The following is a 24,605-nucleotide window of genomic DNA, read 5'->3' as shown; positions in this document are numbered from 1 at the left end:
GCGGCCTCAAGCCCCGCCCCGCCCGGCGCAGGGGAGCCCCCGGCGGCCCCGCCCCCGCCCGCGGAGGAGGCGGATGGGGATGACGTCATTGACCTGGGCGACGGACATTGGGCGCCATTTTGAAAAGGGAAGAAAAAAAAATCCCTCCCCGGCGGCGGCGGCGGCGGCGGCGGTGGCGGCCCGGCTGAGGTGCTGGGGCGGCAGCTGCGTGGCGGCCGCCTCCTTCGTCCGCCGCCGCCTCGGCGCTCGCCCGCCCGCGCGCGCCCGCCGGCCGGACGGCCATGGCAGGTGAGGGCCCGCGCGGGCGGGGTCGCGGGGCGTGTGGCGTGGCGGGGGGCGCGGGCGGGGCCGCGCGGCCTGACGTGCCCGGTGTGTCCGCAGGAGCCGGAGGCGGCGGCTGCCCCGCTAGCGGCAACGACTTGCAGTGGTGTTTCTCGCAGGTCAAGGGGGCCATCGACGAGGACGTGGCGGAAGGTAAGGCCTCGCCCTCCCCGCGCCCCTCCCCGCACCAGCGCGCGGCCCTCGGGACCTGGTGTCGAGGCCCCCCCGGGAGCGTGCGCGCCCAAGTCCGGTCCGCAGACTGCAGCCGGCCCACGAGCTGTGCGGGGAGCCCAAGGTCACGGCGCCTGCTCCCAACTCGGGTCTGCCGCGCGGGTTCCGGGCTCTTCCCACCGCACGGGCTGCCGCCTGCACCTCGAGCCTGGAAGTCTGTGCGGAAACGGGGGGCTCAGGAAACAAAACGGGGGTGGCTGCAGAGGAGCGGCAGTGCGTGCGGGCCGGTCGGGACGGCGGCCGGAGTTCTAGACCCAGGCCGTCTATTCAGCTGTGGGTCTGGGCAGCCCTTTGCCGCGGTTTCTCCATCTTTAAAGACGGGGTCGGAATTGGGTTGTCAATTCCTTGTCTAGTGATGCATTGCCAAGTTCCCTGCTTGAAGTCGGTGGCTCTTTTCCTGAATGAGCCGGGGAACCAAGGTTCAGGGCTGCCCACCCAGCTGCTTGTCAGACTCGGGAGTTTCAGTAGAGCCACATAGTCACTTTTTTGCCTTTACACAAAAGACCGCTTTTTTGCCCCAAGAAACGGACAGCCTCTGGCCGGGTGTCTGGCCACCGCTCCTCCTCCTTGGCCCCTCCCGCGACCTTCTTGGTCCGGAGACCTTTGGCCCCAGCGGACAAACGGTGCCCTGATTATTAAGCAGGTGAGCTCTGCTCTGAGAAGTCTAAAGATACATGCATCAAGTTTGAGATTGAAACTAGGTGATTTTATATAATCTAAATAGTTTGATTCTGTTTCTCTTCCATTCACTTAGGATACATTACTTTTGTTCATTTTGCACGTGCCAAATGGGTGACAGTTTAACTTACTCGAAGTTTCTATCAGGAGTAAAAGCAAACCCTGTTTGTTGAGAGGTAGAGAGGTGGAAGGGCTTAAATGCCTGTCTTAATTTCTGTTTTGTTTTTTTCCTTTTTTAATGAAGTCATTGTTGACAAGCTGAATAAACTAAAATTTAAATCTAACAAATGATGTATTTTACTAGTACTGTGATGTTCTAGTTTGAAAATATGCTGTCTTTTAAAAACCCTTGACAGAAATATTTTGTTCTTTGAATTAAACTGATTGGAAATTTTTGCAGTTTGAAGTAAAATTTTGAACACATCTAAAAGTTTGGTATTTCAGCCCTAACGGGTTTGTCTCAGTGGATAGAGCGTCGGCCTGCGGACTGAGGGGTCCCAAGTTCGATTCTGGTCAAGGGCATGTACCTTAGTTGCGGGCACATCCCCGGTGGGGGGTGTGCAGGAGGCAGCTGATGGATGTTTCTCTCTCATCGATGTTTCAAACTCTCTATCCCTCTCCCTTCCTCTCTGAAAAAAAATTAATAAAATGTATTTTTTTAATTAAAAAAAAATAAAAGTTTGGTATTTCAGGTTATCTTTCTTGGTAATAAAAATCTTTGTACTAATTACCCACGTTGTTGGTTTGTTTTTTATTGTGTGTATTTAGGCTTTCTATCTTAGTCCACATATGCTTCAGCCTTAATAATCTATCAGGGTTAACACATTTATAACTCTTCATCATAGTTGTGATAGTTTCATTTGAATTGTTTTATTACGATAGAAATCGGTAATAAGGAAAATGTAATTGTTAGCAACTAGTGATTGTTAAGCAATTAGAATAAAGATGGTCAAGAAGCTGGTTGTACCCAAACAACCTTGAGGAAGAAATGTCGCCAAGTGCTACCAGCAGGTGGCTCATTTAAGGGAGGTGTGAACCCTGATTGCGTGGACCCGGGACTTAAGTACTAAATTTGTTTAGATTTGTGGCTCGTAAGGCCTTTGTTCTTGAAAGTTTTGTTCTGGTCTGAGCTCTGCTTGAGAAGTTCCACCGTAACCCTCAACCATCCGCTTTCCCCTGCGCTGGGTGCTAAAGTGCCTGAGATTGTGGTAATGGGAAGTTCTGGGTTTGGCGTATGCCTGCCACTTATCAGGTCTCAAGGCCCTTTCTGAACCTTAGTTTGCTTATCTAGAAATTGTGTTGGAAGATTTTCATTACGATCAAACATTGTGCAGTGCTTTTCTAGCCTGTAAATTGTTGCAAATGTTGGGCACAACTATTAATTAATTCTCGTGTTGTAGCTATATTTAAATATAAAAAGAGTATTTCTTATTCTTTTCCTGACCTCTTTCCTATTTCTCCATTCACTCCAGATCCCTCCCATTGTACCTGACCTCTGGTTTTTTCCGTTATTTTTCAGTGATCCATCCCTTGAATTCTGCTCATATTCCTTGCCAGCGTAGGATATTCTTTTTGTCTTCTGTCTGTTCTAACCATCCTTCCAAATCCATCTCAGATTCCACTTTATGAATCACTGCTCAGCCATTCTTAATTCAGTATTCTATTTTACAATCTGACCTTTCTTTCACGGAGCACGCCAGGTGTGTAGCAGTTGGCTGTATCCTGTTTGCTGGTCCTGTTTTCTCACGTGGGTTAGGCTTGTCTCTTCAAGTTGATGTTCATCGGGATGTGGAAAGGCACTTGGTCCAAATCCTATTTCAAGCCTCTTACTAGCTTTGTGTTAACTTGCCAGGTTACTTACCTTCTGTTTCCTCATCTGTAAAATGGGTACTGTTCCTGTGACTGTTACAGGATTATTGGGAAGATTCTAGGTAATGCGGGGCATCTCTGGCAAACAGGCAGCACAGTACCTGGTAACTGTTAAAAGCTGGTGTCTTGCACAGGAGAATAACTTACTCTTTGTTTCTCCAGGGAGCCAGTTTAAGAAAATGAAGCGTATTGGGGGCTAGTTTCCAGCTGAGTTCATTGTAAAAGGTCAAAACAGTGTCCTAAAGGGCTGCTGGTGCTGGGTGTTGGAATAGAGAAACCCAGTTCCTGACTCACAAAGCCCTCTGCTTATGCAGACTGACAAGCAGGTGGGTCATTGCATCATTCTGAGAGCAGGGCAATTCGAAAACATCATAGACCTGCCCAGTACAGAGACTTGTCTGGGGAGTGAAGGGGAGAAGTGAGGCTGTGTGTAGGAAGAGGGAGGAAGGAGAAGAATGTTCCAGATGGAGGGAGCTTGGAGTGGAGATTGGAGAGAGTGTGGTGCTTTCTGGGAAACCAGTAAACTTGGCAGAGACAGGTTGGCAGGGTCCAAAGGGTGATGAAGCCTTGAATACCATGCTGAGGACTTAGAATTGTGCTTTGAAGTGATTGTGATGGTAAGCAGAGGAGTGACACTGACTTTACGTTTTTTAGGAAGATCACTCTGGCCTTTGGAGTGGAGGTTCTGGGGTAAGAACAGAGGCAGAAGTACCAATTAGAAACTTCCTGCAATAATAAAGGCTGGAAACGTGGGCCCACTCTAAATCAGAGGTCTGCCAACTAGTTTGTAAAGGCATAGAGTAGATATTTTCTACTTTGCAGACCAGACTGTCTCTGTTGCAACTACTAAGCTCAACTCTGCCTTTGTAGCAGGAAAGCAGGGAAGAACCCACTTAGGAATGGGTATCATGGTGGGCCAGCACCATTATTAACAGAGCAGGGGGGGTCAGATTGTGCCCTCAAGTTGCAGTTGGCCAGCCCTGTGCTAAACCAGTGGTTCTTGGAGCCTTTGGTTCCAGGAGGACCCAAGAGCTTTTGTTCATGTGGGTTATATGTACCGAGATTTGTTATATATAAAGTTAAAACAGAACAATTTAAAATATTTTTATTATTTCACTTTAAAATAATCTAGTACATGTTAACATAACATTTTAAATGAAAAACAGATTTAGTGAGGAGAATGGCATTTACTTTTTGCAAACCCTGTATGTATAGGGCTTAGTAGAAGACAGCTGGATTCTCAGATCTGCTTCTGCAGTTAACCTGTTGCAGTGGTCTTACTGAAATACTAGAGGCCCGGTGCACGAATTTGTGCACCAGTGGGGTCCCTAGGCCTGGCCTGCGGGATTGGGCCGAAACCCGCTCTCCAACATCCCCCAAAAGGTCCCAGATTGCGAGAGGGTGCAGGCCAGGCCTAGGGACCCCACTGGTGCACAATCAAGGCTGGGAAGGGATGCAGGAGGTTGGCCAGCCAGGGAGGAACCACAGGAGGGCTCCAGGGCGTGTCCAGCCCATCTTGCTCAGTCCCGATTAGCTGGACCCCAGCAGCAAGCTCACCTACCAGTTGGAGCATCTGTCCACTGGTGGTCAGTGCACATCATAGTGAGCGGTTGAGCGGCCTTAGCATAGCATTAGCATATTACGCTTGGATTGGTTGAATGGACAACCAGGCGCTTAGCATATTAGGCTTTTATTATATAGGATATGAAGAAAATTTGGCCTCAGCTTACACGTCGTTAGAAAAGGAAGGAGTGACGGAATAGCCTTCTCATATAGTTGTGGCTGTTCTTTAACAGTACAACGAAACTGAAGGGGGGACGCTTTCCTCAAGCTTTGAAACCTGAAACTTTTTATTCCATTACATTGAAATCCATAGTTCTGTCTTGTACTTTGAATCTCTTGCTCATGTACATGGTTTGTTAACATCACACCTGGGTCATTGAGAAATATTTGTGCATTGAATTGTTCAGATTATATAAATCAGGGGTCCTCAAACTTTTTAAACAGGGGGCCAGTTCACTGCCCCTCAGACCGTTGGAGGGCCGGACTATAGTTTAAAAAAACTACGAACAAATTCTTATGCACACTGCACATATCTTACTTTGAAGTAAAAAAACAAAACGGCAAAAACACCCACATGTGGCCCGTGGACCGTAGTTTGAGGATGCCTGATATAAATGATACATTTCATTATACAAGCTCAAAGAAAAATCACACTTGTTAATATCACCATTGACCTCATCAGAAAAATCTTACAGTGGAGGTTGTCAAATTAATAGTAATTGATATAGTTTTCTAAAATTCTAATTTTTTGAAAGCTTATATTTTGTCATTCTATATAATAAAACCCTAATATGCAAATTGACCAAACAGCAGAACGACTGGTCACTATGACGCGCCGCTCAGCCAGAAGTCAGACTGACCACTGGTGGTGGCGGGAGCCTCTCCCACCTCCAAAGCAGCGCTAAGGAGCAGCGAGCCCTCTCAGTGCACGAATGCCGTGCACCGTGCCTTTAGTTGGCAATAAACACTGTCAGTTAACTGTTTTCCATGGAGTGAGAGGCTCACTTCATTGTTTTCTGTGAAGTGAGAAATTTTCAAAAAATTTCTGCCAAATACCGAAGTCTGAACCACCACTGCTCTTTCAGATAAAAATGGTGTTGCATGACATTTTATTGATGCACTGTCACTCTTTCCTCCAAGTTCCTTCTTTGTTGTGGATTTCCTCTTACATGTGTGCCAGTCCTAAGCTGTGGGTTCATGTTTCAGGTGGAGCCGCTTTGGACACTTGTGTGTGCAGGTGGGCTTTTCAGCTGAGGGCTGCCCGTGGTGGGTCATTTCTTTAAGGACTTAGTGTGTTTGATCCTTGATGCCTTCTCTCCCGGACTTTTTTATTTCCGAGAGGAACCCTGGGGATGGTGGGAATGATTCACTCCTGGCAGCCAGCATTTGGGACACAGGAGTGGGAGTAGCTGTGTGCTTCCACCTGTCAGAATGGGGAAAGTTGGGGGCCAGCAGTTCTGCACAGACTTCAGCCATCTCCTAGTTGAGACCTTGATGAGGCCCTGGCTCCTGTTGTTGCCTTGTGGACGAGTTCTCTTCAGTTTCCTTCTGCCGCCTTGGTAAGGTTGGGAGGGAAAGGAGATGAGCAGCTGCACGCGGTCCACCACACTGACTCGGAATCTGAGGTGGCTGCTTAGGGGCGACTAAGCATTATCCATCGTGTTTGAGGGTGATGTAGACACTAGTAAGTTCTGCATCGGCCCGGCGTGTCTCACTGCTTGCACTTCAAAGAGGAGCCTCGCTCTTGCCGTGCGAACAGGTCCATTGCCACACAGATCATGGCCGGGGTGCCATGTGCCGTGCTCGGGGCTCCTGACTGCTCGGACAGAAAACAGAATTGAGTCATGGCGCAGTGCACAGTAGTTTCAAACTGCCCCGCTTGGCGCCCACAGTCAGTGTACTTAGCTTTTAGCGTCACTCTGGTCTTGTAAAGTAATATTCATCAGGTTAAATTAATGTTGGTAATTTAAATTTTATTGGTTTTTTAAATTTTCTTAGTATTTTGAATATTTTTATTTTAGAGCTCTTCTAAACTACAGAGAATATTTCTAATTTTAGGTTTATACATTTTTACGTAGCTTAATGAAAATAATTTCTCACCACTGACAGTAATGGGAGATTTCTTTTAAAAGATTCAGTCCAACACTGGCCGGTGTGGCTCGGTTGGGCATCGGCCTGTGCACCCAAAGGTTGCTGGTTCGATTCCCAGTCAGGGCATATGCCTAGTTTTGGACTCATCTCTGGTAAGGGGGTGTACAGGAGGCAGCCAGCTAATGGATGTATCACTCTCACATGGATGTTTCTCTCTCTCTGAAAATCAAATTTTTTTAAATATATTTTATTGATTTTTTTTTTTTACACAGAGAGGAAGGGAGAGGGATAGAGAGTTAGAAACATCGATGAGAGAGAAACATCGATCAGCTGCCTCTGCACACCCCCTACTGGGAATGTGCCTGCAACCAAGGTACATGCCCTTGACCGGAATCAAACCTGGGACCCTTCAGTCCACAGGCTAATGCTCTATCCACTGAGCCAAACTGGTTAGAGCTCTCTCAAAATCAATTTTTAAAAAAATAAAAGATTTAGTCCATTTTTATTAAGTTTGAAAATCACTGACAAGGCTAGAATACCATTAATTATATGATACACCTCCTGGGTATAAATGGCATAGATGTAGTCTCTTTTAGTCCAATACGGAATAATTTAGTCCCCTTTAGTCCAATACAGAATATTTCAGTATCATTTAAGTAAATTAGGTTATTTTGAATAATTTAGTTTAAAAACTGACACTTCTAACAAGCCTAGTCCTTTTCCCAAATCTAACTGAAGATTTTTTTTAACGAAAAAAGAAATCCCAGGCAATGGAATTCAGTATGTTTGAACAAGTCAGTAAATAGTGCCAATGAAATAAGAAATCACCTATTAAAATTCTTTGATGAAAATATTTGTGCATACCTTTAAGAATTGTATTATATAGTGGCCACTTTGGGGCGGGGGTGGGGTGGTCTTCAAGTGGTTTCAACATTGGGGTCTGTTTCTGATGCAGATGTCATGTATGAGGGCCATTCAGCGTTATCTTTAAGCACTCCAACTTCAGTAGTCCTGCAGCCCAAGCAGTCACTGGCATTTGCTGGTGGATGCCCAGCAGCGGGAATGGTTTGAAGTAAAACGGTCCTTCCTCAGAGCAGCCAGAGAGATGAGATTTTCTGGGGCATTTGAGAAGGTTGAATCTCATTGTGGTCATAGAACCAGCTATTGTGGTCGGTCCCTTGGGAGACCATACCCACACCTTGGTCGTGGTTCAGTCAGCACTCAAGCAGGAGCTGCAGGGAAAGCGGTTTCCTCCCGAGTCCATTGGGGGTGTTTCTTCCAGCCCTTGGCTTTGTTCTCTGTACCCCATGGGCTTTACCCCGGGGAGCTGATGTCCAGGGTCTTGGTGTTGATAGTATCAGGAGTCTCCGTTTCTGACCAACAGTGTCTCACTAGGTAATGGCATCATCATTGTCAGTAGTAATGACGTCATCCAGACAAGGGAATAGAACCTGTGTTGTCCATAATGTCATTTTGTACAGAAGCCAACAAAAGTTACTGCATAAAATTTACAACGTTTCTTTTAATATTATGTAACAATCAGATTTGTTTTAAAAGTTAGTATTAGGCAGGCAACAGTCTCTTTGAACCAGTTTTTTTCTTTTCAATATTAATTTTCTAAATTTCTACCCTACATGCTTACATAAGACAACCCAGTCTAGATAAATCCTGGTGCACCAGGGACTAGGTATTCTATCAGTTGGGCAAAACCGTAACTTCATGTGTGCTATTGGTTCTGGTTCCAGAACCGAGAAGTGGCTGGTTGGTAACGACAAGTTTCTCATGAAAATTTGGCTTTATCCAGGGAGAAAGTTTTATATATATTTATCTGTCTTTTGACCTTTTTTATTGATTTTTTTATACTCATTGTGATTTCTCTCACAGTTGTAATCTGGTAAACTGCCTCTGTATTTTATTGACAGCTGACATTATCTCAACTGTTGAATTTAATTACTCTGGAGATCTTCTTGCAACAGGAGACAAGGGCGGCAGAGTTGTTATTTTTCAGCGGGAACAAGAGGTCAGTAAATTAAAATCCACAAACCTGATTAAATCAGTCAACCCTTCTGATAACACTTTAATCGTGCAGAATCGTCTTTCCAAAATTATCTCTGCGAGTTGTGTTTCAGCTCACTGCCATCCAACCATTGATCCCCGATCAAGTCCCCATGCCTTCTGTAATTCATTCGAGGGGCTGTTCGTGAAACCACTTCACAAGCCCCAGCCTATGGTCTGGCTGTGCAGGGTACTTCCTGCTGAGGAGACCTGCTGGGGGGGGAGGGAGCATTTGTTCTCTCGGCCTCCTCACCCCTGAGCGCAGCACTGTCAGTGCAGGAAGGGAAGGTATCCTCAGAACACAGACCTGGGAGGGGCCCACAGGTGAGTCTCACTCATGAGCACTGATTGTAGGTCATGTCCCTTTCTGGGGAGCCAGAGATAAAAAACCCTTGTTTTCAGTTGTGCGAAAGGGAATGGGAACGAGCCCAGCCTTGCCCACCCCTTAGTTCTGGGGGCTTAGCAGAGTCTCCGAGAGCACCGACAATGGATCCAGTGTAATGGTCCCCATGCAGGTGCTCTAGCCCCGCAGAGTGCCTGTCCTGCTTTTCCCTGAAAGACCCGTCGTGACTAGGCTCCCTTGCTTCCTGTTTCCTGGCAGATCAGTGGGCAGTTACTTTTTCATCTCCAGATTCTAGCCTCTAAGTGTTTGTGGTAAAACTTTGGTATAGAGACTAACGAGCCCTTGTTCTCTCCATGGAGGTCTGTGCCGCCGTACATATCACCAGACAGGGGCACCAAGGGGCATCAATGGTGCGGCCCTGGCTCCTGGTGGACGTGGGGAGAATACAAGGGCTGGGGGTCATCTTTGTTGGTTTACTAAGGAGGTTAATTTTGAGTGTCATCTGTTGTACATTTTGGGGGGCTCAGGTGTTTTTTTGTTTGTTTTACTTTTAAAAATGTGTGTGGTCATTTGATGTTCAAATTGGTAATGCTAACATTTCCCCATACACTGTGCTTGTTCATGAAAACAGCTTTATGTTTCCTTGCAGAATAAAAGCCACCCTCATTCTAGGGGAGAATATAATGTTTACAGTACCTTTCAAAGTCATGAACCAGAGTTTGACTATTTGAAAAGTCTAGAAATTGAGGAAAAAATTAATAAAATTAGGTGGTTACCGCAACAGAATGCTGCTCATTTTCTACTCTCTACAAATGGTAAGACTTTTGTTTTTAATGGCTGTTTGATTAGGATTTCATTTTCTATGTGTAGGTTCTTCTTTATTTTAACCTATTATAGAAGTTATTTCTGCTTTAAACTTTGTGGGGAGGGTAATTATTAGCTAGGAAACAAGTGATATGTTGAAAACTCAAATAATGCAAACACACACTCTCCCAGTACCACATACTTAGAAAAGGCAAAGAAAACCCTCCACACGTGGACCAAGCGCCAGTGGTGCCCTCCCCATTTTCAGCTGACACTGTTCCTTATGCCAGAAACGAGTGTTCGCCCATAATTGGAAATACACACTTTTCTAGTATAATACCCAACTAATAGTGGTGCATGATAATATGGTTTTTCTTTTAATATGGAGAATGAGGTTTTTATTTTCAGATAAAACTATTAAATTATGGAAAATAAGTGAACGGGATAAAAGAGCAGAAGGTTATAACTTGAAAGATGAAGATGGACGACTTCGAGACCCATTTAGAATTACAGCACTGCGGGTATACATTCCGTTTTCTTTAAACTATCAGTACTTTTCATAAATTGATCAAGAATAATGCCTAAGTCATCTATTACCTGCCTTTGTGATTCAGAAAGTTATTTATAATAGAGTCATTGTATGTATGCATGTTAGAAATGGGGTTCCTCATATTTTCACAAGAGCAAAAGTCACACATTAGCTTCAGAAATGCAGTAATGCTGAAGAAAAGACTCCGATTTAATTCCACAACAGGAGCCTTTCTAAAGTATCCACTGCCTTTCACTGTACAGGTTCAGAATAGCACATAGAAGGGGTAACAACCAGGAGGAATTCAGAGCACCTCCCAAGGTGACAGAGCACAGGTTGCAAATTGAAAGATGAGCTGCAGGCCACCAAGATGCATTTATGGTGGTTTTAGTTGGATTTCCTCCGAGTTAACTAAGGCAGGTCTAATGCTTCAGAATCCTTGCCTGTCGGTCCATGAGCATCATTACTTTTTTAATTGTTGAATTCTCCACTCCCTTTTTGGTGCACTGGGTATAGAATGAAATGGCCATATTTCATCAGTTCTGATACCTAGGTTTTTTTTTTCACATTTTTAACATCTATGAAGTTGAGTAAAACTTCAAATCTCAGTGTCTTGTAATTGGCCTGAGGGGGAGAGGGGGGAGGGTCATGCCATGGATAGTATCTTAAATGTGACAAACATGGTGAAGGAGGTAAAACACATGCGTCATGGCTGGGCATGCCTCATAGGACACCAGAGAAGTACCACTGTGGACAGGACGGCGCAGGAAGGTGGCACCCATGGTAGTGCCGAGGCTCCCCCACACAAAGCTGCCTGCCTCGTGTGTTTGAAAAGGTGTTTAATTGTTCATCAGGAGAAGGTTGGTAGTGCACACATTCAGACTTCAGCACGGGCTCTGCAGAGAGGGGCACTGCTGCAGGACTCCTGCACATGCCCCCCTGTAGTGACACTGGGCAGTGTGCTTGTCTGTGTAATGCCATTCCTCTGCTTTCCTGCACTGGGTGCAGGCAGGGTGCTAGGGTGGTGGGTGCACAGGATGGAGCCCCAGCCCAGCAGCGAAGGCAGTGCCACAGCAGTTAGGAAAACTGGGATGGGTTGCCGAGGAGACATGCAGAATGGGACAGTCATCATAAGACCTCTTAGGTCGATAGTGTTGCCCTGTTTCCAGGGGTTTGAGACCAGGAAAGCTGTGTCATGTGCTGAAATGGAGTTTACAGAACCCTAATTTGAACCAGGATGTGATCCAGATGGCAATTTCTGACGCCCGTGCTTCTGCTTTTGCATCCGTGGTTCATGATAGTGTAGATGGTCCCTGTTTGTGACAGTGACACTAGGGTACAGTCACCATTGTGAGCTGCTCATTTAAACTGTCAGTGTAATAGAGGGGAGCAGGATGGGACCATGTGGGGTGCACTTTCTCCTGCCCCAGCCTGGCCCCAGCACTGCCGCCCACCTGAGCAGACCACCCTCTCTCAGTACCCAAGTTCCTTCTGACCATGCCTGCTTGCCACACGTGACACCCACATGCCTGTTGTGGAAAAGCTATAGGTCTTATTAGGCTCAATTTGGTTCTATTCAAGAATGCTTTTATTTGCTTGGCCTGAATAAAACTGGTGGATTTGGTGGCTGGTGAAGCATATGAGTTTCTGTATAAACGCTCTTATTTACCGCAGGGTGGGGTGAGGGGTCATAGGCTGGGTAACTGCATTGATGTACCTGTGAATTCAGGTCTGTGTTTGCATTCCTAATTGCCTCTCTAGAGGTTCAAATGGATTTTTAGGTTGTCTAAACTTGGTAAGAGTGAGAACTATTGATTTTCCTATTCCTAAATTTTCTTTTCCTCTTAAATTATTTTAGTATTAGAAAACAGGTCTCATTAATTAGAGGAAGGTGTCTTCTATTATAAGTATTCAGTTGTCCTGTATTTTGGTTATTAGACACGTATGTATTGGAGGGGTATGCCAGGCCTGTCCCATACCACATAGTGCTAACATGTCCCATTCTAGAGAAAACAGGTGTGTGGTCAGCATTTAACTGGTTTAAAGTGAGGGAAATCGCCCAGTCAGTGTGGCTCAGTAGTTGAGAGTCAAACCAGGAACCAAGAGATCACCAGTTTGATTCCTAGTCAGGGAACATGCCTGGGTTGCGGGCTTTTTCCCTGTGTGGGGTTATTCAGGAGGCAGCGAATCAATGATGTTTCTCTCTCATTGATGTTTCTGTCTCCCTCTGTCTAAAAAATCAATAAAAATAAAAAAAGTGAAGGAAGTCTCTTTGTGCACATTTCCCTAAGAATTTTGGCCAGAGAAGACTAAAATGAGAGATTTCCCTTCTTGTCCTTTAAGGCACTACCTTTTGGTTTTAAATTACAAAAATAACAAAAAACACTATCACTAATTTTTGTTTGGATTTTAAAGCTCCTTTTCTGCTATATGTCAGTGATGTTGGGCCTTTTTCTTTATCACATGTGGACGCTGTCACCCACAACTGAGCCCCTCCTCAGGCTGTGGCCCTTCCTCTTTTCCTCCGCCTGGCGAATGCCTCTCCACTGTTTCCATTTCGGTGTAGGCGCCCTCTTCCCTGGAAGAGATAGGGTTTCTGTGCCCCTTTTTTAAAACCTTTTATTGAAGTATAATGTAAACACCAGAAAATCCCCTGCCGTGTAACTGAGCAGCCCCAAGAGCACACGAGTGCAGCCGCCAGTGCGACGGAGAACAGCAGCTCCCAGGGCCCCTCCTGTGCGCTCCTCCCGCCCTGCACCCCTGCACCCCTGCACGGCTTGTGGTGTGTGTGGAGAGCAGGCCACCAGTGGTGGGAAAGAAGGTCCCTGCTGCAGCTCCCTACCAGGAGGGCAAACGGAGGGTCCAGCTGAGCCTCCCATAGCCACAGGGACAGACAGGACAGTGCAGCCACATCATTAGGCATCCGAGTCCTGAAGGCAGTTTGTTCAGGTGCTAGTTTAATTTTTTCTTCCGCAAGAAAGTGTCAACCTTGGTAGTGGCAGCCAGGAGGAGCAGCTTGAAATAGACAACCTCCCATGTTGTAGCCTATTTCCATAGCCCCGTCACTTGCTATTTAGGGTGTTGCCTGTACAAAACTGTCACTTAACTGTGAATGGAGATTTGTCTCTTTTGTTATCTACGGTGTGTGCTGATTATATGCTGCTGTGGTCTTGTTTTGAATTCCTGTTTCCTTCCATTTTTTAGGTCCCAATATTGAAGCCCATGGACCTCATGGTAGAAGCAAGTCCACGACGAATTTTTGCAAATGCTCACACATACCATATAAATTCCATTTCCGTAAACAGTGATCATGAAACGTATCTTTCTGCAGATGACCTGAGAATTAATCTGTGGCATTTAGAGATCACAGATAGAAGCTTTAGTATCCTTCATCGGGCGGGTCTTGCACTTTCCTAGGCTTGTTCTTTGATAGGGAGCTCTCAGTGCTATACCCCCCTCCAGTCTTTGCTGCCTGGCAGCCCGGATGTAAGTTCTCTGTGGTTTAAAGGGTCTGTTCCTTGAAGTGGAACTGTTTTCTACCTTAGGGGAAAGTTTTCTCTGATGGGCATGATCTCAGTCCATTGCCTTCCTGGTTAAATCATAGGCAGTTTTATGTAGTTTGTATTTGAAAGTTCAGCGTTGCTTTGCGGGGAGGAGGGGTGTTACTGAATTTGCTAATAGGAAATACTGGCTTTGGTTAGAATGATGTTTAAGTACACAACCCGAGAGGTGACAGATTGTGGAAGACACGCAATTTAAGGAATAGTAAAAACAAATCATCTTTTAAGTGATATATGCTATTATTTTTAGGATGAAAATCTAAATTTATTGCCTAATCACACATTTTAAAAATTACTGATTTTCCCAGAAAATAAGGACCCTATGAAATCAAGTAGCTTCAGTCACATTTTCCCACATTTTGGAGTGTTGGCCGGCCGGCCATCCAGAGCAGTCTTGACTACTGCTGTGCTGAGGCTCATGGTTTGGCATGTGCTTGTCTGGCCTTTTGCTCACATAAATCTCAGGAAATGAAGTGTATATGACTTAAATTCCAGCATTTCACACTTTTATGAGCTGTTGTCCTTGACTTGAGTTGGTAGTTTTTTATGTGGTCACTTAGTTTATGAAGCTGTCTGACAGACAGTGCGGAGGTCTCTGTGGAGCTGCAGTTGGAGGAGGCCGGCCCAGAGCGCCCCACCCCATCTAGGGAAGGAGCAACGTGCCTGGCTCCCCGTTCTCTTCTTTCTCCAACTGGGCAACACTTCCCCAATTATGATACTTCTATTTATGCTCATGCCCCCGCATTCTCTATTCTCCTCTAAACCCTTAGATGTTTCATCATTCTTCTGAATAAAATTGAAATACTAGAGAGGAAGGAAGATTCTGCCCCCTTAGTCCAGCCCTCCAGAGATGCCATTGTAAGTAGTTGGATGCATATCCTTCCAAGCTTTTTATGCCAGTGCACAAGTTTTTATGTTTTGAAAACACCAGGCTCGTCCTCTACACAGTGATAGTCAAGTTCCCAGCACCCGGGAGGATCAGGAGGCCTCAAGTTCAGCTCAGTGACCTTGGCATCTTCCTCTGTAAAGTTGAGGGACTAGCATGCGCCTCTTGGGGTTATTGTAAAAACAAAGAGAAGGATGCAGTGGCTATTAGCCTCATTTATTTTTTAGTTGAATTTATTAGGTTGACATTGGTTAATAAAAGTATATAGGTTTCAGGTATGCAGTTCTACAATACATAATCTGTATAGTGGGTGTGTATTTATCACCTCAAGTCAGGTCTCCTTACATCACCATTTATCCCTCCTTTGTTCTCTTCTGCCTCCCCACACCTAACCTCATTTTTTTTCTTAACATATTATGACCATCTTTCCATGTTAGTAGGAGTACAGACTTACAATTGCAGGATTCATTATACACGTGTTCCTGTATTTTATGTACCACTCTTTGGAGCCATAGATCTCTATTAAGTTAATATCCATTTTTTTATTTTTTTTACTGTCCTTTGTCATTGTTTCTCCTGTTGGAAGCTCCAATTTTTCCTTAATGATCTGTGAGAACTCTAATACACAAAGGGTTTGTTTATATAATCATATCTTTTTTATATTCTTTTGATTTCAGAGAGGAAGGGAGAGAAAGAGAAACATCAATGATGCGAGAGAATCATTGATCAGCTGCCTCCTGCACGCCCCCTACTGGAGATTGAGCCCGAGCAACTAGGGCATGTGCCCTTAACTAGAATTGAATGCGGGACCCTTCAGTCCACAGCCGACACTCTAGCCACTGAACCAAATCAGCTAGGTCTATACAATCATATCTTTCATTGCTTATTAAAAAATGGTTGTCCCATATCATGCTTCAAACACCCTTTCCTGTGACAGAGATTATAAAACAAATGCTTTCTTATACTTAGTTGTATCTATGAACACTGTAAACATAGTTTTGAAATGGGGGCTAATGTGCTTCTCCAGATGCTCACCCGCCTGCCCAGGGCCCTGTGGTCCTGCCCCTTCTGCACTCTGACAGCCACCCTGGGACTCCTCCCATGACCGCTGTCCTTCAGTGTGCCTTGGGCTTCCTGCTCCTGAGCGGGACTGCTGTGAGCTGGGCTCTGCTCTCTCATCTTGGCCCTGGTTCTTTCTCCAGCCTGACTGCTGCTGCCCTGCGCCTGCTGGGAGTCTTCTCTGGCACTCGCCGCTTCATGCCCGGAGCTTCCCTGGGTCCCCTCCCTGCACATCCCTGAGGTCACTGCCATGCTGTCTGGTGTTCATGCCTTGAGCTGTGCTGTCACCCAGGTGTCAGCTTCCTCAGTGGTGGTGGCAGGACACATCGGAGACCCAGCTTCTGCTCTTTTTTCACTACAGTGATGGCTATACTTGCCGACCTACTATGTGACCCTGGGTAACTATTTAGAACAAGCTCTGGATGTCAAACACTTGGGAAAGCAGAATCTTTTGGAATTTGGAAATGCCCGTGTGTGGTGTGTGTGTGTGTGTGTGTGTGTGTGTGTGTGTGTGTGGTTATTTATGGATAGAGCATGAAATTTTTGTGCAGGTGGGTGCTTGCTTGCTTTTCTCGTTTACATCATTAAATCTGTGTGAGCTGTAAAACATCTGAAGCAGCAACAGGAGGAAAGCAGCACTGGTGAGAAGAGAGAGAATGTGTGTGTGTGTGTCCATGTGTCCAGCCCTGACAGGCCCATTATCCTAGTCTGCTTAATGCATCAGTGTGGATCCTCTTACTGAAGGGCTCCCTCACAGCTAATCTCTTAATCCTCACTGCGAGGGGTACTTGGCTTGACAGGGACTAACTAAAACCGCCAGGCGCTCTGCCTTAACCGCGCTTCCAGACATCGTGGACATTAAGCCCGCGAACATGGAGGAGCTGACGGAGGTGATCACCGCAGCGGAGTTCCACCCACACCAGTGCAACGTGTTTGTGTACAGCAGCAGCAAGGGGACCATCCGGCTGTGTGACATGCGATCCTCGGCCCTGTGCGACCGACACTCGAAGTGTAAGTGCCTGCCTGTTGGAAACAGCTCATTTAAACCCTGCCTCCAGACTCTGGAGTGTGTGCGAAGGCTGAGGGTTTTCTTCTCCTGCCCCCACGCCTGGGCCCATGTGTGGCCTCCTTGGTTCCATCAGTCATGGGCCATTGCCAAGAGATCCTGCTTCCCAGAGACATTCGTGTTGGAGCCACCATAGGTTTGCTCTGCCCAGTATCTCAGTGCATCGTCACAGGGACCTGGGCTGGGGCCTCCAGGAGGCATTTGCCCTGTGACCCTTCTCAGCTGTTAGCAGCTATGTTGCCCTGTGACCCTTCTCAGCTGTTAGGGGCTATGTTGGACTGGCAGCCAGTCTCTCAGGAAAGTCAAACACTTTACTCCCAAGCTTTGACTCTCCTAGGTGAAGAAAGTGGTGGGTTCATTTTATTTTTACCCATAAAGAATAGGCCCAACTTCATAGAAAATCATCCTACATGTTTTGGGGATGTGACATATGTTGTGGAGACTTTGCTGGAGGATCCTGCGGTGTGCTCCAGTAAAAACAGTCCTGTTCCAACAGTGCCTCGATGTTCCTCTCTTGACCCTGTCTCAGTGAACGCTGGGCCTGGCCAGTCTGTCTGGAGCGTCTCCCACATAAGCACACAGCACCAACAGTGCTGACGTTAATGTGCTCGCGAGCTGTTGCTCAGTCACCTTTCTACTTTTTTCCCCTGTCTATTCTCTTCTATTGTGTCTTAAAGAATGCTGCATCCTACCTGGTTTGGCTCTGTGGTTAGAGCATTGGCCCTCGGACTGAAGGGTCACAGGTTCGATTCCAGTTAAGGGCATGTACCTCAGTTGCAGGTTTGGTCCCCAGTTGGGGTGTTTGCCAAAGGCAACCAATCACTAAGTCTCACATTGATGTTTCTCTCCCCCGACCCCCTTCCACTCTCTCAAAAAAAAAAAAAGGAAAAAATATCCTCAGGTGAGGATTAACAAAACAACAAAAACAAAGAATTCTGTGCTCTTTATAGAATTCCTACAGGGAAGAGTGAGTCTTAAAACACCTGGCCACTGTCTTCAAGGTAGCACTCTTGAATGAACAATTTCAGATTTCAAGAGTAGTTTTTATTTGTCAGCAAAATAATTTATTTTAATAGTTACTCGGTGTTGCCACCAGCTTCTTTAAAATTAACTTCAGCCCTGGCTGGTGGGGCTCAGATGATTGTGCATAGTCCATGTACCAAAAGTTGCCGTTTCAATTCCTGGTCAGGGCTTGATCTCCAGTCAGAAGTGTGCAGGAGGCTGCCATCAATGTTTCACTCTCACATCCATGTTTCTCTCTCTCTCATTCTCCCTTCCTCTCTGTCTAAAGATCAATTATTTTAAATCTTAAAAAAAAAATTTAGCCGAAACCGGTTTGGCTCAGTGGATAGAGCGTCGGCCTGCGGACTGAAGGGTCCCAGGTTCGATTCCGGTCAAGGGCACGTACCGTGGTTGCGGGCGCATCCCCAGTGGGGGGTGTGCAGGAGGCAGCTGATCAATGTTTCTCTCTCATTGATGTTTCTAGCTCTCTATCCCTCTCCCTCTCTGTAAAAAATCAATAAAATAAAATTAAAAAAAAAAATTTACTTCAAATGCAGAGGCAACAAACGTACAGGTTCAAAAAAAGCAAAGCAGCCTAAAATTAAAGAACATGCCAACCTCCTTGCCCGAAGGTGACTGAGCCGAAGGCATGGCAGTGCCCAGGGCTTGGGTGCAGGCGCAGCCTCCACGACACCACGGGTGAAAGACCATGGACTTACTGCCGAGAGAGCAGAACTGGGAGACAGTAAGATTTGCCAAGGAAGATGAGGATCTTCCTGAAAGGGGTGATCCAGTTTCGTCAAAATAGATCGTGACCATGGAGTAGTGGAAACTAACTTTGAAGTAGGGGGCCATGCTGGTTATTGAAACTTGGACCCTGTGGAGGTCGTGGTCAGTCTTGAGGTGGGAAGACAGGATGTCTGAGCTGCTGGAACAGTCCAGACAGGCAAACAGCAGACGTGGGGGCACTTGCTCAGCCGCCCTGAGCACGGCACCTGCATTCTCATGTGATGCCGTTTCTTATCTTCTAGTGATAGGGACGGGGCAAGGCTGGACATGTTTGCTAGGGCCTGGGGCCACAAGGACACGCAGCTGTCTGTGCAGTAACGGCCTCCGATCAGCCCAGGGTCCTTAACCAGGGCACAAGGCAGCACGTCCTGGGAACTTCTCCAGTTAGCACTTGAGGCCTCAAGCACAGACATGCTGGTCCTGAGCTGGGTGGAATCGGGGCCCGTGCTTCTTTTGGTGCCCCCGTCACTCTGGCACTGGAGTGGCCTGCCTAAACTTAAGCACAGAAGTGGAACACCAGAAAGTGCCTGGAGGTCAGAAGCTTGAGCAGTAGCCCTCTGCGGTGTCAGGAGGGCCTGACTCCTGCTGGGACTTCAAAATGATTTGTCCAGTTTCTAAACAGAAGCCGAAAATACTGTGTTTTTCAGTTTTTGAAGAACCTGAAGATCCCAGCAGTAGGTCTTTCTTCTCAGAAATAATTTCCTCCATCTCCGATGTGAAATTCAGCCATAGTGGTCGGTACATGATGACCCGAGACTACCTGTCGGTGAAGGTCTGGGATCTGAACATGGAAAACCGGCCCGTCGAGACCCACCAGGTGAGGCTCCTGTGCGAGGACACGCCACACCTCACACATGACGCTTTCTAACCATCCTGTGATCTCATTAAGGTCCACGAGTACCTTCGAAGCAAGCTGTGTTCTCTGTACGAAAATGACTGCATCTTCGACAAATTTGAATGCTGCTGGAACGGTCCAGACAGGTAAGTCTGCATCAAGACTGACCGCTGCCCAGGCTCATCTCCTGTGGGTCTCCTCAGACCCGACAGGTGACTGGCAGAGACAGATGGGGAGTGGGGCGAGCTGCGTGGAGGATGCTGGCGGACTTGGCTTTCCAGGCCATCTCTTTGGTGGCGGTGTTGAGGTGGGGAAGACAGGATGTCTGAACCGACTTCTCCCCTTGCTCATAATTCCTTCTATATTTAGTGAGCGCAGTACTAGGTTCATGTTGGTGGTTTTTTTAAATGCTTGGTGAATGATAATTTCTTTTTTTCTATTTCCAAGATGAGAGGAAAGGAAGGAAGGGGGAGGTCATGTACTAGTAAGTTTGGGGATGGCCTGTTCTTCCAGGGAGAAGCAGGAGAAAATACCCTCAGAGCTATTGGTTGTCACGCTTGGACAGAGTAGAGGTGGCCAGTTAAATCCTCATTTAATTTAGGTGACAATTCTATTTATTTTGTGCAGTCTTTAAAGATGATAATAGTATTGCTGAGAGTTGAATCTTTAATATCATCAAAAAATTCTGTTTCAGATGATAGCAGGAGATGAACTTGTATCATCTTTAATAGAAATAGTGTCACGTAGCGCTCCTGGCAGTAAGGGACTGGCAGGCATTCTGAAAAACCCTTTGGCACAAATAGCAGAAACGCTGGGTATGACACCACACATTTCTTCATGTGCACAGTTGAGCTCACAAGGGAGGGAAATCTCACAAGGGCCATAAATGAAGAGGGAGCCAGGACCCCTCAGCTTGTACAGCCCAGGAGTGGTGCAGTCACACTATGGGCCCATGCGGACCGGGCATTGAAATGGGGGTCCTCGTGGGTTACGGAAAAGGTATCTGTCTGTGTTCAAATGGAGTCCCAGGGGAATTCATCTGAGACCTTGGATTGGGGTGGATAAAAATCCCAAGATATGTGACCACAAACCTGCCCTCTGTCACAGCGATGGAGAGTTTAGATCTACGCTGGCTGCAGGACCTGTGCTGAGGGTGAGGCGCTCTGCATGTCTGCAGGAGTAAACTGGCTTCCGGTCTGGGCTTGGGCCCAACTTACCTGTCAGGCTTAGTGTTTCATGGGTGCTGGCTGAGGTTGTGAGATTCCTGGGTCAGAGACAGGACTTGTTCTTCATGGCACAGCAAAGCAGCATGAGCTTTGTGTTGGCCTTGGTCCCCCAGTCCCACAGGAGTGACACGAGGGGCCCAGGCAGATGCCATGCAAGTAGTGGGGCTGTGTCACAGACAGCACACACTGAGCTTTTTATAGCACGTAGTAAACAAGCCTGCACTTGGACCACTGCAGACACAACCCGAGAAGTGGGCCAAGGGGAGAGCACTCAAGAACCACATTCTTGACAAGCCCACCCCGCACCCCTGGCAGAGAGCCCCTGTGGGTACTCCCAGGGCTCACAGGAGCTCACCGGCGAAAACTACCATGCCACCGGGAGCCAGTCAGCAGAGACAACAGAACTTCGCCTCTGAGAATTCAGATGCTGAAATCAGACATTACAGAAGATAAAATAAGAATGCCAGAAACACAGGTTAAAGGAACCAAACCTGAACAGGCACAAGACAAAAATGGCCTAGGAGATATGGACAAGAATCAGTCAGAGCTCCTAGGAATGAGTGCAGTGGTTGGAAGTTGCTTCGTGGAGTAAAACCACATGTGCCCCGCGGATGGTCTAAGGAAGGCGCTGAGCACAGACAGCAAGCTGCATGGATAGCATGGTTTGATGACTTGTGTGATATTTAGGATTGCAGGAGTGTATGTCTAAGAACATGTAACTTCAGAATATAGACATGTACAGTGTGGTGCACCCTGACCTTGAGTGCTTGTGCTGCAGGGGACAGTAGGATTTAACTGTCAGCAGTGGCTTGTGGGTACACACATATTCTTGTATATTTTTTATGCTTTTTGGTATATCTGAATGAATACAAAATTCATTTAATTCACCTGTCCCCAGGAACTTGCAAAAGCTTTGCAGTAATGTCTACTTGTTCTTTCATTCTTGCGAACACTCCCCTGCCTTTTTGCGTGGACGCTTCTGTTGAGGGGTGGGGTGGGGTGAGGTGGAGGAGGGCCCGGGCCGTGCAGCTGAGCGGCCCTGCCGCAGGCTCTAGGTTGTCTAAAGAAAGGACAGCCGCCGCTGCGAGTTCACTTAAGCCGCATGTGGCAGTGTTCCCACCGTCGAAATAAGTACAGCTAGCTTGGAGTAATTTTTCTCCTGAGTTTATCTTTTATTCTGGTGTGAAGTTCTAGACAAGGTTAATCAGACAGTAAAGTGTTTGCCTACAGCTGGGATCAGCCTTGAACCGTGTAAATGAAGCACCAGGCTTCCCCTCAGGGTGCCTTGGATGTCGGAGGAGGAAGACTGCAGAAATGGCCAAGATTCCGGTCGTGTCCTGCTGGGAGAAATCGGCGGTGTTGTCTGAACACGTCTCATCCAGAACTGGACCCCTTCTAAAGCCAGGGCTCAAGTCATGGCAACGTTCACTGTCATTCCGCCATTTTTATCGAAAAAGAAGGGAAGTTTTAACCAAGATAATAAAAATGTATTGTGATGATGATGATGATTTACTGAAAGCTATTAGAATTAATCCTGAAGAAAGAGTATTGCAACCTCTGGAATTGATTGTGAACGAGGTTCTAAATCTCCCACACTTTTCCCAATGACTTCCTCTTACTAGTACTTTTGCTTCATGTGAAAAAACTTTTTTAAATTAATGAATTAAAAAGACATCCTTTGATCAACTGTGAATGAAGCTACTGTGCCAAGTCAGACAAATGTCTATTGCATATGAACATGGATATCAACTTCGAATCACTGATACAATATAGAAGTTAAACCTTGGAAATAAATTCCACTGTTATTCATCACCAGGACAGATGACATGTAGCGGGGTTCTTTTTACTTTTGAAAATGTATTAATGTAATAAAAAATATGAATCCATTACTTTTTTGTTCTGTAATATTTGTTTTTACTGACATGATTTTACGAAAGTGTTTTATATATGTATGAAATTCTCACTGCATTTCTCTCCTGACCATGATTACTTTTCATGTCTTGTTTCTAAGAATTGTCCTGTTATGTAGCACAGGAGTCCCAGGGACCACATGGCTTGTCTTGTGCTGCGTCGAGTGCCTGCTGGCTTACACGTGCTTCTCTCTGTTTGAACAGTGCGATCATGACGGGGTCCTACAACAACTTCTTCAGGATGTTTGACAGAAACACAAGGAGGGACGTGACCCTGGAAGCTTCCAGAGAGAACAGCAAGCCTCGAGCCAGTTTGAAGCCTCGGAGAGTGTGTCCAGGCGGGAAGAGGAAGAAGGACGAGATCAGTGTGGATAGTCTGGACTTCAATAAGAAGATTCTGCACACAGCTTGGCACCCCACTGACAACATTATTGCTGTGGCTGCCACCAACAACCTGTATATATTCCAGGACAAAGTCAACTAGCAAGTGTGAGAGCGCATCTCATCCTGCGAAGCTAAGCCTGTGGTTTCTGTTGTGGAAGGGGTGTCCTCTCCGTGGATCGCAGGGTGCACACCTTGTTCCCTTCCTAGACTGGAACTGCATACACACAGCCAGGGAGGCTGTGGGGAGTCGCTGCACAAGCAAAGAACTTGGTCGGTGCAGACTGATGGACAGCTCAATAAAGGCCATTACTCACAATAAATGTATTTATTTAAATCTGAGCCGTCCTTTCCAGTTTATAGACCAAAAAATGAACACCCAGCAGAAAACTTGTCCTGTATCACTCTCTCGTCCCTCTGCCATCTGATGAGGGCTCTCGTGCTACTGTACCAACCGCCCGGGGGCCACTGGCCAAATGCTCAGGCAGCTTGACCTCCCACATGCCTGTATCTTCCATCACACCTTCTGGTGTAACCACCTAATAAAAGCAACACACTATACAAAGTGTTTTTAATCCAAATCCAAGTATTGCCTTTTTCTTTGATCACAGATGATGAGGTTGTACAAAATCATGCTTCAGAACAACTTGGAACCTTGTCCTTCATTGGCAGGGTGGCAGGACCTGTGAAGTTCTGAGTGTGCCTGTCCCCAAACTTGCTAACTTTGCTTGTTTCTGTAGAAATACTACCTCTGACACAGCAGGTAAGATCCAAGACACCTTAACTCACCGCTGAGAAAGCAGATTGCAAGGAACTGAGCAGACTTGCTGCAATGAGATGAGCACCAGGTTCCACGCCTCTCCACTTCATTGTGGTTGAAAACGTGTGTGCTTGCTTTTCACTTTGTTAAACGTAGGGAGGGGCCATGCTGTTACAGCTTGCTCACCGTGTGCATAAGCCAGCAAAACCAAACACATTACAAGATGAGGCCACCAGCATCCCCAGACAAGCCCTAGAGCTGTAACCATACGAAGTGCTGGCTCCTGAACCCAAGGCAGTGTCCAGGGGAGAGGAGCAGGGCTCGCGCTCGCTCTGAAAACTGGAAAGCAGGTATGTCTTGATTACCCATGACAGTGATGCACATATGCTGTGACTCGTTACCCTGAATTAATAACGCCACTTAAGTTCACGTTGAGTTAGAAATTGAGAAGCTAAAAGTGCATTTTACTTGAAAAATAATGCTGTATATTGGTTGTGACATGGTTTACTAATCTGAGTTGTGGAACAGAGTTAAGAATCACTCATCCCTGTTCCTTAAGAAAAAGCAGTTCTAGTAAAATAGGGTTGGATATATTTCCACTATTTTGACCAAAAAGTTTAATTTCCAATGTTTGATTTGCACTGTGT

General features: G+C 46.4%; 1 protein-coding gene across 4 annotated transcripts; it reads left to right on the top strand.

The window, feature by feature from the left end:
• Positions 1–123: 123 nt before the first annotated feature.
• On the top strand, positions 124–23,779 carry PPP2R2D (protein phosphatase 2 regulatory subunit Bdelta). Of its 4 annotated transcripts, XM_054728649.1 has the most exons (10): positions 124–288; positions 382–474; positions 8,676–8,773; positions 9,801–9,966; positions 10,364–10,476; positions 13,689–13,866; positions 16,836–17,000; positions 19,494–19,663; positions 19,736–19,827; positions 23,022–23,779. In XM_054728649.1, exons 1-10 carry the CDS (start codon positions 282–284, stop codon positions 23,299–23,301), a joined length of 1,362 nt encoding a protein of 453 aa, XP_054584624.1. In that variant the 5' UTR covers positions 124–281; the 3' UTR covers positions 23,302–23,779. The 4 variants fall into 4 exon arrangements, with proteins under 4 accessions (XP_054584624.1, XP_028005457.1, XP_054584626.1 ...); XM_028149656.2 differs by lacking the exons at positions 124–288; positions 8,676–8,773 and having other exon boundaries at positions 423–474; XM_054728651.1 differs by lacking the exons at positions 124–288; positions 8,676–8,773; positions 9,801–9,966; positions 10,364–10,476 and having other exon boundaries at positions 436–474.
• Positions 23,780–24,605: the final 826 nt, after the last annotated feature.

This window comes from Eptesicus fuscus, chromosome 17 (assembly GCF_027574615.1).
Source record: "Eptesicus fuscus isolate TK198812 chromosome 17, DD_ASM_mEF_20220401, whole genome shotgun sequence".
Classification (NCBI taxonomy): domain Eukaryota; kingdom Metazoa; phylum Chordata; class Mammalia; order Chiroptera; family Vespertilionidae; genus Eptesicus; species Eptesicus fuscus.
Note: the sequence above shows the minus strand (reverse complement) of the source record. Positions and strands in the feature narration are given on the sequence as shown.

What these genes read in the sequence shown, in the direction of transcription:
- PPP2R2D (XM_054728649.1), top strand. An exon ending in TTTTCTACTCTCTACAAATG is followed by an intron (nt 9,967 to 10,363) that starts GTAAGACTTTTG and finishes TTTTATTTTCAG; the next exon opens with ATAAAACTATTAAATTATGG. An exon ending in GATCACAGATAGAAGCTTTA is followed by an intron (nt 13,867 to 16,835) that starts GTATCCTTCATC and finishes CCGCGCTTCCAG; the next exon opens with ACATCGTGGACATTAAGCCC.